We start from the raw sequence: 14721 nt of genomic DNA on the forward strand, positions 1-14721 counted from the left end.
GTGTCTGGTTTTGACTTCTAGGCCTACAATGGTCATCACCAAGCCTTGGAGGTGCTCCTTCAGTCTCTGGTAGATCTGGACATCAAAGACGAAAAAGGACGTACTGCCTTGGACCTTGCTGCATTTAAAGGACACGCTGAATGTGTTGAAGCTCTTATCAACCAGGGTGCTTCCGTTACCGTCAAAGATCATGTCACCCAGCGAACCCCACTTCATGCCTCAGGCAAGTTTCCCTTGCAGTGCAAAGAAATTTAATGCAGAAGAGACAAGAACATGTTTAGGTGGTGTGGAGTATGAGAGATGGGCCAGTACTTTAACTGAAGATAATCATATCTGGGTAGAATAGATTGACAACCGCTTTGTTCCCTAAAGTGGAAATCTTTGTCCTTGACATTATCACCCACTCCTAAATGTCATTATTTCTTGCATCACTTCTTAACCCTTTCCAAGAGCATTAATTCTGTATTTACACTAGTACATTTAGAATTGATTGTAGGCATTTCTATTTTTTTCTGTGCTTTGGGTTATCATTGAATGTTTACTTCTGTTTCTGTGATGTGCTTATCTTCAAACAGACAGAAGAAATGCAGTTTTTTATATTGATAACTGCACTACCTCAGCATGGTCTTGACAGAGACCTCTGCTGACTGAATAATATATGGATATTTGTTAATACAAGTGTAATAGGTTATGGCCATATTTGAGTAGCGTATATACTTGAGTATAAGCTGAGTTTTTCAGCCCCTTTTTTAGATTGAGAAAGTTCCCCTTGGCTTACATTCGAGTCAGAGTTATTTATCATTTGACTTTGTTATTAGTATTATTATAATTATTACATTTATTATTTTACTCTATTTATTATTATATTACAGTTATTGTTTTACTCTATTGTTATTGTTATTATTATTACATTTATTATTTTACTTTATTATTACTGTTATTACAATTCCATAATTTTAATTTATTTTACTCTATCATTCTTTTTATTACATGTATTATTTTACTCTAGTATTATTGAAAGGTGACGTAAGCACATTTACATTGAAGAAGGTTAGAATAATGGTTTAATCAGAGTTGGACAGTCTTATCTTAAATTGCAGTTTTATGTAAATATTCAAAAACATTTAAAAATGCCCAAAGATGATATCTAAGAGATGTGGAGGGCATTTACACAATATTTGGAGCTTTATCAGACCACCACAGAGGACAAAATGATTTTTTTAATGGTTAAATAAATGTTTTTGTGAGTTTGTTGTTGTTGATCAAAGCCACCTCCTAGTGGCCCAGGAAGGCAAATCTATTTGTTTGAAAAATTGCAAAACTTCCAATTTCTTTGTAAGGATGTGAGCATAAAAATGCTTAGGAGAGAGCATCTTTATCACTCTAGTCTTGCATGCCCAAATATTCTTTGTTTATTTTTTTCCTTTGTAGTCATCAACGGACATACACCATGTTTACGGCTTTTATTAGAAGTAGCAGATAATCCTGATGTGACAGATGCCAAAGGACAGTAAGTTCAATTTGATTTCATATGCTTATGTTAACATTATTGCCTTTGGGAATACCTTGAACACTGGTATTTAGGTTTGAACGCAGGACTCTTTTATCCAATTCAGAATTGGTCATTTTTAGATGCACAGGAAAACGTTTCTCACTCATTTGATGCCAATCAGATGTCTGTTTTGTCAACTCTGTTGCTCATAGTGCTAAAGATGGAGACTAGGGTCAAAAGGGAGAGGTGTTCAATGGAAATAGCTACCTCTTCCAGCAGTCCATGCATAGACAACTTCACAATCATGATTGTGATTGAAAATTCTGATTGAAAGTGCTGGCTTTAAAGGAGCTCCTAGTGGTGCAATGGGTGCTGGCAGGACTGCTGACCAAAAGGTCAGTGGTTTGAATCCAGGAAGTGGGGTGAGCTCCCGCCTGTCAGCTCCTGCTTCTCATGCAGGGACATGAGAGAAGTCTCTCACAAGATAAAACATTTGGGCGTCCCCTGGGCAATGTTCTTGCAGTTTCTCAAGTTGCTCCTGACACACACACACACACACACACACACACACACACAAAGTGCAGCAATTCGATGGTCAATAATGTGCAATCATATAACACTATGTAATACACTTTGAAAAAAATCTATTCCTGGTTTGAAAGTGTTATTTCCTATTCAATTGTGTGGTGCTTAGTTTGAAAGTAGTTGTTGTAATTCAGAAATCTTGTTTTTGTGGCTGCCACAAACTATTCTGTTCGATTTAATATTGTGTTAATTTGCTTTATTTATTTTATTTTGCTACTGTAAGTATTTTCTAATATAATTTTTTGTTGTCTGCATTCTGTATTTTATTGTGCTGTATTGTATTTTTGGGCTTGGCCTCATGTTAGCTGCCCTGAGTCCCCGTTGGGGAGATGGTGGCGGGGTATAAATAAAGATTATTATTATTATTTGAAACACAACAAGATGAGTCCACAGCAGAATCCAGAGGAGTTTGGCATGTTCATTCTCTGTAACTTTTTCCAGCTTGTGATCCCACCAGTTGTTGTTGTTTTTGTTGTTGTTGTTGTTATGTTGAATTGGTTGAGACTATGTTCAGTTGGTTTTTCAATGGTTTGTTCATTGAAAAACTGGAGCAAAATGTGCTGCAGGATGTCCCATGACATTGCCGTTTAATACATTTTTTCCATGTTTCTATGCTAAACCCAATTAGGAAATGACATTTATAACCCAGGAACAAAAATCGCATTACATAGTGTAAGATTAGTTCTACGGGGACTACAAACTAAATACAAAATATATAATACAGCTGCTTCTATTTCTTACATGATAGCTGCAGTCTTCAAACAGCTTCAAGTTGGAAGTGGCATTCTGTGTTCTTTAACGTTTGTCTCGTAGGAAATGGATTAATTACATGTAAAAAGCATATTGTCTCTGATAGTGAAAGCCATATTCACCTTAAGTCTCACAGTGAAAAACATATGGACTCGCTAAACTGGCCAAAGCAGAAATACCAGAAATTGTTGAGAAAATGGGAGGAAAGGATCAAATGCAAATAAAGTGTTTTGAATTTGTAATGCACAGGTAATAAGTGGGTGGGAATATAGTTGTGAAGTCTAGAGAAAATAATAGATAACAGGGCTGGAATATAAAATTACGACTGTCTCTCATTTTGTAGGACTCCACTGATGCTGGCTGTGGCTTATGGGCACATCGATGCCGTTTCCTTGTTACTTGAAAAAGAAGCATCTGTAGATGCAGCTGATGTCCTGGGATGCACTGCTTTACATCGAGGGGTAACTGTTGGTTTTAGGACACCTTATCCTATAATTTTTCTCTATGTCTTTTGTACTGATGTTCTTCTCTTATGATTTTATTGTATTGGACTGAAAACCATTGATAGCTATATAAGAAGATATAAGGCATGTTATTCAAAAGAAAATGATTATTATGCAGTAACATAAGAAGAACCCTGCTCTAGATGCACCCATAAAAAGAACTGAAAGTATCTGAGGTCCCTTCTACACTGCCATATAAAATCCGGATTATCTGCTTTGAACTGGATTATATGGCAGTGTAATATAATCCAGTTCAAGTCAGCTAATATGGATTATCTGATGTGTTAATCTGGATGTTGTCCGTATCTTCAAGAAGGGGAAAAAGGACAACCCAAACTATTGTCGTCTGGTCAACCTCCTGCCGATACCAGGAAAGATTGTGGAAAAAATAATTAAGGAAGTGGTCTGCAAACACTTAGAAAGGAATGCGGTCATTGCTAATAGTCAACGTGGATTTATCAAAAACAAGCCATGCCAGACTGATCTGATCTCTGATAGAGTTACAAGCTGGATAATAATAATAATAATAATAATAATAATAATAATAATAATTTATATACTGCTCCATTTCCCCAAGGGGACTCAGAGCAGTTCCCAAGCAACATCATAAAACATACAGAGTAAAAACAACATAACCATAAGATTAATAAACAAAATATAAGCATAAAAATTGTCGCCTGTAGATACAGGGAACGCTGTGGATGTAGCATATCTTGATTTCAGTAAGACATTCAACAAGGTCCCCCATGACCTTCTGGCAAACAAGCTAGTCATGTGAGCTAGGCAAAACTACAGTGGGGTGATCTGTAATTGGTTAAGCGGACAAACCCAGAGGGTGATTCTCCCCAATGCTTCCTCTTCATCCTGGAAAGAAGTGACGAGCGGAGTGCCGCAGGGTTCCGTCCTGGACCCGGTCCTGTTCAACATCTTTATTAATGACTTAGATGAAGGGTTAGAAGACATGATCATCAAGTTTGCAGCAACACCAAATTGGGAGGGATAGCCAATACACCAGAAGATGAGAGCAGAATTCAAAACGATCTTAACAGAATAGAGAGATGGGCCAAAGCAAACAAAATGAAGTTCAACAGGGACAGATGCAAGATACTCCACTTATGACTTCATCACACTACAGAACAAATCCCCTTTAAATCCAGTTTCTGCCTCCTGCAGAAGTCTAGGGTTTGTCATTTAGTGAGGATGTTAAAGGCTCCTTCCTAAACTACAAATCCCAGAATTCTGCAGGAGGCAGAAATCCGATTTAAAGTGGATTAATTCTCTAGTGTGATGAGGTAGGCAGAAAAAAAATGAAATGCAAAGAAACAGAATGGGGGACGATGCCTGACTCAACAGCAGTATGTGTGAAAAAGATCTTAGTGCTCGTAGACAACAAGTTGAACATGAGCCAGGAATGTCATGCAGCAGCTTAAAAGGCAAATGGGATTTTGGCCTACATAAATAGGAATCTAGTGTCTAGATCCAGGAAAGTCATGCTACCCCTCTATTCTGTCTTGGTCAGACTACACTTGGAATCACAATGTGTCCAATTCTGGGCATCAACATTGAAGGGAGATGTTGACTCAGCCGGAATGTGTCCAGAGGAAGGTGACTAAAATCATCGTCAGGAGAACAAGCCCTATGAGAAACAGCTTAAAGTACTGGGCATGTTTAGCCTGCAGAAAAGAAAGCTAAAAGGAGAAATTATGGCTGTGTATAAATATGTGAGGGGAAGTCATAGAGAGGAGGGAGCAGGCTTGTTTTCTGCTGCCCTGGAGACTAGGACACAGAACAACGGCATCAAACTACAAGAAAGGAGATTCCACCTGAACATTAGGAAGATTCTGTGATTCTATCTATGATTGGATATGTGCTATTCTCACCTTGTATGTACATGTATAACACCATTTCATTGCGATGAATCTTCCTTTTACAGTTATTTTAATGTACATGTGTTTGCAATCAGATTATGACAGGCCATGAGGAATGTATTCAGATGCTGTTGGAACAAGAAGTATTGATTTTGTGCAAGGATGCCAGAGGCCGGACACCTCTACATTACGCCGCGGCCCGTGGGCATGCCACGTGGCTGAGTGAATTACTGCAGTTGGCACTTTCAGAAGAGGATGATAGTTTTAGAGACGATCAGAATTACACACCGTTACACTGGGCTTCTTATAATGGTAATCTTTCGTTTCATATTTGCTTCAGATATTAGGGATAGTGGGGATGTCGGGGTTCAAAATAGTTTATGACACACTTTGGTTCATCATTGAAACTACTGCACCACACTGGTTCTTGTAACCTTCCTAGGAAAGTGCTATAAATATAATTAGAAAATGAAAATGCTAATTTTTAGCTCATGCAGGCAGAGGATTCTGGGAGTCAAAAAGCAACTTCTCTGACCTCTAGATATACAAAGATTTTTATGATCAAGTTAGGGGTGTTGTGGTTTTTAGTTTTGAATATACTCTTACAGATTTTAACCAATTTTTAAAATACTAGTGATATTTAGTTCTGTCTTAATATTTGTAAATTTGTATATTTCTAAATTGTATAATTGTATGGAAATGCTTTTAATGTAAGCCACTTTGTGTCTCCTTGCGAAGAAAGAAGTGGGGTATAAATAAACATCATAAGCATCATTATCATAATAATCATAATTAAAATAAGGAGGAAGAGCTATAACTAAGGCCCCTTCTACACTGCCATATAAAATCCAGGTTATCTGCTTTGAACTGGATTATAGGGCAGTGTGGACTCACATAATCCAGTTCTAAGGAGATAATGTGGATTATCTTCTTTCATAATCTGTATTATGTGGTAGTGTAAAAGGGACCTTAGGCCCCTTCTGCATTGCCATTTCAAATCCAAATTAACTGCTTTGAACTTGATTATATGGCAGTGTAGATTCATATAATCCAGTTCAAAGCAGACAATCTGGATTATATAGCAGTTTAGAAGAGACTTTAGTGATAAAGTACATGGGCTGCATGCATGTAATCCAAGCTTTAGTGAAAGGTTTTCAGGGTTTAGGAAAGACCTCTGCATTTCAGACTGATTTGTGCACTGGAGTGACCAATGCAGCACTCAGGGTCTTGAATCTGTGTGAATCCTAGGTTCAAATCCTGATCTGCATTATACCTCGCCACCATCTCCCCAAGGGACTTGGAGTGGCTTACATGAGGCCAAGTCCAACAGCACATCAATAAAACAAAAAGCAATAAACAAAAACAATAAATACAATACAATTAATATAAATCACATATAAACAATAACCAGTAAACAGTAACGCACAAGGATTTAAAAACCTATGGTTGTTTCAGTTATAAATAATCCAGAAGTACGTTCTTGCTTTTGTAACATGAAACCTGTTATTCCTTACAGGCAATGAAAGCTGTATAGAGGTACTTTTGGAACAGAAACCTTTCCAAACTTTTAGTGGGAACCTTTTCTCCCCGCTGCACTGTGCTGTGTAAGTGGAAATGTCAGTGTCCGATCTTTATTTTGTGTGGTTTGATTTGTATGTGAAATCGGTGGTACAGGAGTACAAAAACACTAGGAATAATAGAATTCTCTAAAGACTTCATATTCCACATTTATGTATTTGGTCTACAAATGCCTCCACAGCCAATAATTGTTAGGAATAAACAATTTTCACATCATAGCTTCACCGTATGAATGCATGGAAGTGGTGGACAAATTCAGGAATATAGGTTTATGAGGACAAAAGAAATAAGAATGGCAGGTTATCACAATCCTCTGTTGAATTCATCTGTTTGTTTTATAAATATTTAATTGTGTTACCTTACCAAATAAATTATCCACCAAATAATTGTAGCGTTCTCATGTCAGGAAGAACACGCTACCATAATTCATGTATTTTTGATTGTCAGCTCTACTATTACCTGACCCTTTTTGCCAATTTTAAATTGTGCTTTAGTGTTTTCAGTCAGGGAAAAAACAGTAACATTATTTTTGCCAGGAATGTATTAGATAACATTGCCTACTCCCTCTCCCGAATAACTAGAATTAAATACCGTTGCTTACCAGCAGAAATGGATTCAGAAAAGTCATAAATGTCAGTACTGCAGTCCTCTGCATAGTTACCACTGAAGTCAGGGGCAGGACTCCATACCATAAGCAGTAATTGGAGTGACACCACTATTTTTGCTAAGACACTTACAAATAAATAGTAGCAGGTACATTGCATGGGGAAAGGATGTGCTTTAGCTGCCCCCACACTAGAAATGCAAGGTGAGTAGCTCTACTACAGTTACAGAAATACTCGCCTTTGGCTTTTCTGCAATTTGTAGTATTGGACTGAAATCGATATAATTGTGTTACTGAAGGCTTTCGTGGCTGGGATCACTGGGTTGCTGTGAGTTTTCTGGGCTGTATGGTGATGTTCCAGAAGCATTCTCTCCTGACGTTTCACCCACATCTATGGTAGGCATCCTCTGAGGATGCCTACCATAGATGTGGGTGAAACATCAGAAGAGAATGCTTCTGGAATATGGCCATACAGTCCAGAAAACTCACAGCAATCCTATGTTATTAGTACCCTTTGGCGTGCATCAAATGCAAAACAATGTGAAAGTTCAATATATATTTTTATTGTGGCACAACAGTTAAGTTCAAAAAAGGAACAAATTAGCACTTATGAGTTACATAAGTGGGCACCTGCTTTGCTATGATATGTCTAAACAGCTCAGTGTGACACATTACTTCCTAAGGTGCCCTTAAATGATTGAATGGAGTCCTATAGTGTGCAATTCATGATCTCAAGATTTAAATACATTTATTTCTGAAAGGCCTCAGAGATTGCTGGAGCGCATACCTAAACAAACAGCATCAGCAAGACCAAGGAACTATTCACACAAATCTGGTTTTGTTTATGTAGCTCTGTGGTTTCCAGACTTTGGTTCTTCAGCTGTTTGGGACTTCAGCTCCCACAATTCCTAACATCTGGTAAACTGGCTGGGATTTCTGGGAGTTGAAGTCCAAAACAAATGGAGGACCAAATGTTGGGAACCTCTGATTAAATGCCACAAAAATATTTTGCTCCTTTACAGTGTTGAGGATCTTATGTAACCACTCCAGTTCAGTTCTAGGTTGTAATGCAAGTGGCAATAGTGCTTCTGCAAGTTGTTGTATATGTTTTGAATTTGCAATCCATGCTATAGATAAGAGTGTGTATAAATCCCAGTTGAGAGCCTAGGTGTTATGCCAAAGGCTGGTTGCAGCGGTAGGGTAAACCATGGGGAAAAGGCGCTGTAAGTATGGTATGAAACAAACACCATGGATGACTTGACTAAGGAAGTGGACTAAATTTCAATTTATGAACTTCTTTTTCTCAATAGAATCAATGATCATGAAAATTGTGCATCACTACTCATTGGAACTATTGGTGCTGGCATTGTCAATTGCAAAGACGACAAAGGAAGGTATGAATTACTTGTGCAAGAAGGTTTTTTCTTGGCAATGTTTTCAAGTTAGAGATCATGTATTAGTGTTAGTCTGTTGGTGGAGTGGTCTGTGATTCAATGCTATCAGTATCATGGAGAGAGAGATACTTTTCACACAAATGGAGTACCTCAACATTCCCCAACTGTTTAGATGAGATTTATGTAATGGAGTCAACTATAGGAAAAAAAAAGAAAGCATTGCCAGAAATCTCACTCTGCTTCATGTACAGTATTTTCCACTGGAATGAACATTCTCTGGGGAAGAACATTAAGGCCCCTTCTACACTGCCATATAAAATCCAGATTACCTGCTTTGAACTGGATTATATTGCAGTGAAGACTCATATAATCAAGTTCAAAGCAGATAATGTGGATTATCTGATTTGATGATCTAGATTATATGGCAATGTGGACGGAGTCTTATTTGAACGTATTAGCCATCCGTTAGCACTGTTTTTAGGCAATTCTTAAGCACTTCAGTATTTTATTTAACATTCTGTAGCTGCAGAATCTAAGGTTTTCATTTTATGTTACACACTTCATGTTTTTATTTTGGGGGGAAAGGGTTTTGCAATAAACATAGTGAAGTATCGTGTGTGTTGTTTCATTTGCCATTTTGGGTACTGGACAGAGAGGTGGAATTGGAATATATCATGTTAATCCAAGTTGCTGTATTACTCAAAAAATTATAACATACTGTTTTTCCTCTCAGGACACCACTCCATGCGGCAGCCTTTTCTGATCACGTGGAATGCCTCCAGCTTCTTTTAAGCCACAACGCCCAAGTCAATGCTGTGGATAATTCAGGGAAAACACCACTTACAATGGCTGCTGAAAAAGGGCATGTAGGGGCAGTAGGTAGGTAGTTGGTTCCTGGGAAATGACAAAATGAATACCTTTTTTACACATCGATAGATAGTCTATATCTATATGCCAGCCTAGCAGTTCGAAAACATGCAAATGTGAGTAGATCAATAGGTACCGCTCCGGGGGGAAGGTAACTGTGCTCCGTGCAGTCATGCTGGCCACATGAGCTGGGAGGTGTCTGTGAACAATGCCCGCTCTTCGGCTTAGAAATGGAGATCACCAACTCCCAGAGTTGGGCACGACTGGACTTAATGTCAGGGGAAAACCTTTACCCTTATCTATAGATAGTCTAGCTTTATTGGATATAGATAATGCAGATTTTAGTACCCTGTATTTCATAACAAATACTTGTGAAAGGTTTTGAATTGCACACGACTCTATTTGATAACGAGAAAAGAGCCACGGAAAACTGCTATAGCTTAGTTTAACTTGCTACTTACAGGGCAATTTATGTGGCTTTCAAGGGTGGGAAAAGAACTGTAGTGCCACCAGGTGAATGTGCAACTAATAATCAGCTTTAACTGTGTCATTCTGTGACACTATATAACAACATTTGACTTATTTTGTAGTTGTATTATTTCTTTACAGTTCAGCCATAAACAATTACACTATGTAACGAAACCTGTTCCTGGTTTGAAAGTGTTATTTCCTGTTTAATTGCATGGTACTTACTTTGAAAGTAGTTGTTATACTCCAGAAACCTTGTTTTTGTGGCTGCCACAAGCTATGTTTAATTGGTTGAGACTTGATGAGATACAGCACAGCGGGTTAAGCCGCCAGCTGCAGAAAATCATGCCGACCAGAAAGTTGGCAGTTCAAAGTCACGGGTCGGGGTGAGCTCCCGCCATCAGCCTTAGCTTCTGCCTACCTAGCAGTTTGAAAACAATAATGTGAGTAGATCAATAGCTACCGCTTTGGCAGGGAGGTAAAAGGCGCCCATGCAGACATGCTGGCAATTCAATCAGGAAGGCGTCCATGGACAATAGGCTCCTCAGCATGGAAAATGGAACAAGAACATCTCCTCATGGCTGGAGTTGAGCACAGCCTCCAGATGCCGGAGATGAAAAGGGGGAAGCCTTTGCCTCTGTCTGCGTACTGTCTGTCTTTGTTGTTAATTGTATAATGGCACTGAATGTTTTCCATATATGTATTCTGTAATCTGCTCTGAATCCCCTTGTGGATATAGAGCAGAATATAAATAAAGTATATTATTATTATTATTATTATTATTATTATTATTATTATTATTTTCATTGAAAAACTATGTGCTGCAGGATATCCTGAAAAACAAAGGTTTTTGCAGTTTAATAAACCTTTTTCATGTTTTATGATAGGACCAATTAGGAAATGACATTTATAATCCAGGAACAAAAATCATGTTTCATAGTGTAATACGTTTTTGAAACATTATTATTTATTATCACGAATGTTATTATTTATTATCACAAGATATGCTATCTTGTATGAAAATGAAATGCAGTTAATTTGGCATTTTTGTTTTTGCATTTTCTAGATTTTTTGGTGAACAGCGCCAAGGCCGATTTAACTTTGAAGGATAAGGACTTGAATACATGCTTGCACTTGGCTAGCAGTAAAGTATGTTTCAAAGTATTTGCATCTGTCATTGTTATTATTGTTATATTTCTTTATATTGTTTATTCCCTAAAATTGGGAGTTTCAACAGCTCACCATTGGAAAGAACAATAAAATTAAAGACATATAAAAAGTGGGTTGTTGTAGGTTTTTTCGGGCTATATGGCCATGTTCTAGAGGCATTCTCTCCTGACGTTTCACCTGCATCTATGGCAAGCAACCTCAGAGGTAGTGAGGATGCTTGCCATAGATGTAGGCGAAACGTCAGGAGAGAATGCTCTAGAACAGTGTTTCTCAACCTTCCTAACGCCGCGACCCCTTAATACAATTCCTCATGTTGTGGTGACCTCCAACCCTAAAATTATTTTTGTTGCTACTTCATAACTGGAATTTTGCTACTTTTACGAATTGTCTTGTAAATATCTGATAGGCAGGATGTATTTTCATTCTCTGGATCTTGGGAGTTGTAGTTGCTGGGATTTATAGTTCACCTATAATCAAAGAGCATTCTGAACTCCACCAGAGATGAAATTGACCCAAACTTGGCACACAGAACACCCATGACCAGCAAAAAATAATGAAAGGGTTAGGTGAGAATTGGCCTTGAGTTTGGGAGTTGTAGTTCACCTATCTCCAGAAAGCACTGTGGACTCAAACAATGATAGATCTGGACTAAACTTGGCACGAATACTCAATATACCCAAATGTGAACAGTGTTTGGAGTTTGGGAAAAATAGACCTTGACATTCGGGAGTTGTAGTTGCTGGGATTTATAGTTCACCTACAATCAGAGAGCATTCTGAACCCCACCAACGATAGCATTGGGCCAGACTTCCCACACAGAACTCCCATGACCAGCAGAAAATACTGTGTATCCTGATGGTCTTTGGCGACCCCCCCGACACCCCATCGCGACCCCCCCCAGGGGTCCCGACCCCCAGGTTGAGAAACACTGCTCTAGAACATGGCCATATAGCCTGAAAAAACCTACAACAACCCAGTGATTCCGGCCATGAAAGCCTTCGACAATACATATAAAAAGTGATCATTAAATAGAATTAAACAATTTAGAGGATTAGAACACAAAGGCCCCTTCCACCCAGCCATATAACCCAGAATATTAAGGCAGAAAATCCCACAATATCTGTTTTGAACAGGGTTATCTGAGTCCAAACTTCCATATATCCCAGTTCAAAGCAGATAATGTGGGTTTTTATTCAGCTTTGTGGAAGGGACCATAGAGGTGTGAAGTGTTCTAATTCTCTAAATTGTTTAATTCTATTTAATTGTCACTTTTTACATGGTTTTTATATGTTAAAAATGAAATGAAATTTAAAGAGCTCTTTAACCTATGCTTAAAACATATGAAAAATGTGACAAATACTGCTAAGAACCATAGAGCTGCACTGGATCAAGGCAAAAGCCGGTCCAATCCATCATTATGCTCCCACAGATATTTATGGTAAGATCAGAGGTATATGGATGGTGGCAGCAAAATGATGCCATTGTCCCCAAATATGGATTCTCCCCTCGATAGTTTTCCATTGGTCCCCGTTATGGGTTTGTCAGTTTGAGTGTTTGATTATGATTCTAGGAGATGAGGATTTGAATCTCTGCCCAGCCATAGAAACCACTGGATAACTTTGGACAGATCACACTATCCTAAATTGTGAAAAAAGTGAAAAACAACCTCTTCTGGAAAAATAAACTTGCCAAGAAAAGCCCTAGGATAGTATTGCCATAATCCAGCTGTAGAGATGTTATGCTGAAACTGCCCTTTATTTTATTTTATTTGAAAAAGGTGGAGTAGAAGAATAGGGTTGGGAACCTGAAGAATATGATGTTCCTGCTGTTTGGGGTGCTTGAATGGGAGCAGAGCAATGGCGGTCCTTTTTAATAGGGGCCTTCTGTGTAGGCTTCTCTGCAGAGACTGTAAAAGTGTGTCTGACCCTATTAAAAATGATATTTTAAAAATACGAAGTGTTGTCAGATTGACCTCATTTCTAAAACAGGGGAATCACCTTTTAAATATATTTATGTATTCCAGGGACATGAAAAATGTGCCTTGTTGATACTTGACAAGATACAAGAACAGAGCCTTATTAATGCAAAAAACAATGCATTACAAACGTACGTATATCTTAATTGATGGTTTGTTTACCAGTAGCAGTATTTCACATTGTTTAGAAATGTTATATAATGTATACTTTGCCGTTCTGGAAATATGGCTTTGGGCTTCAGGGTTTTTCTTTTGCAATTTTTGGACAAAGCAAGTTGAATTTTTTCCGATAAAAGTTTTATTATCCTATATTCTTAATTCTTTGACATGTCTGCAGACCTTTTGAAATGTATCAAACCTACTTGAATCTAGATGTTATGTTTCCTAGACCTCTTCATATTGCTGCACAAAATGGGTTGAAGATGGTAGTTGAGGAGTTACTGGCAAAGGGAGCATGTGTACGAGCGGTAGATGAAAATGGTAAGTGAAGCATTCCTTTTGTTATTCATGAACAATATCCCTCACTCATTTTATAGCACATGTATTTGTAAACTACACTTAAGCAGGGCACTTCTAATCAGTATGGTAATCACAAAATTCTGTTCATGTACAATTTATTAAAACAAGAAAAGCTCTTATCTTCTGTAACACCTTTTATTTAACACACGTACCAACACTCCTCTTAATTTTTGTTTTGTTTTTCATCCATGGTTTGCAACAAAATATATTATTTAATGTAATAATATATTTAATGGGTTAAACCCTTATGCCAGCAGGACTGCCGACCGAAAGGTCAGCGGTTTGAATATGGGGAGCATGGGGAGCTCCTGTCTGTCAGCTTCAGCTTCCCATGTGGGGACATGAGAGAAGACTCCCACAGGATGGTAAAACATCTGGGTATCTCCTGGGCAACGTCCTTACAGACAACCAATTCTCTCACACTAGAAGCGACTTGCAGTTTCTCAAGTCGCTCCTGACATGAAAAAAATTAATGTAATAAGAATTAGCATTTTTCTAGCATTCTAAAAAGCATCAGCCAATGTTTACCTCTTTCAAAAACTTTGTTCAACTATGGTGGTGGTAGGAAATCAACATGAAATCAGCTGTGCCCTGAAACAGGAAAAATGGGGAAGAAACAGGGGGGGGGGGGGACGGGACACACAGAACATTTCCCCAATTTTTCTGGTTATTTCCAGGCCTTCCCACCTCTAGTCCTAATTCATTTTGAGATCAAAACAGTTTCAGATTCTGTAAAGAGGGTATATGTGATAGGTTACTGCCACCCAGTGGTCTTACAAGCTCCCATTGAAAGTCTCTTTCAGTTCCCAGTCATGTTAGGTATAGGAAAAAAAATTGTATTATAAATCTTACTTGGACACATATGAGTCTTTGAGCATATTTGGAGTAGCTCTTTATGTCTTTATGAGCTAGAGGCAATAAAACTTGCATCCAGGGCCATAATGGTAC

General features: G+C 38.1%; 1 protein-coding gene across 8 annotated transcripts in view; it reads left to right on the forward strand.

Annotated features, from left to right (window-relative positions):
- Window positions 1-14721, forward strand: part of ANKRD44 (ankyrin repeat domain 44) — a 211517-nt gene that overhangs the window by 185981 nt on the left and 10815 nt on the right. For all 8 annotated transcript variants that reach the window (XM_067470726.1, XM_060780951.2, XM_060780959.2 and 5 more), the window contains 10 exons: window positions 22-223; window positions 1432-1510; window positions 3171-3288; window positions 5294-5510; window positions 6715-6802; window positions 8691-8774; window positions 9508-9653; window positions 11176-11258; window positions 13303-13385; window positions 13643-13734. In XM_067470726.1, coding sequence (XP_067326827.1) covers window positions 22-223; window positions 1432-1510; window positions 3171-3288; window positions 5294-5510; window positions 6715-6802; window positions 8691-8774; window positions 9508-9653; window positions 11176-11258; window positions 13303-13385; window positions 13643-13734 — 1192 coding nt within the window. The remainder of the gene's footprint in view (window positions 1-21; window positions 224-1431; window positions 1511-3170; window positions 3289-5293; window positions 5511-6714; window positions 6803-8690; window positions 8775-9507; window positions 9654-11175; window positions 11259-13302; window positions 13386-13642; window positions 13735-14721) is intronic.

This window comes from Anolis sagrei, chromosome 1 (genome assembly GCF_037176765.1).
Source record: "Anolis sagrei isolate rAnoSag1 chromosome 1, rAnoSag1.mat, whole genome shotgun sequence".
Lineage (NCBI taxonomy): Eukaryota > Metazoa > Chordata > Lepidosauria > Squamata > Dactyloidae > Anolis > Anolis sagrei.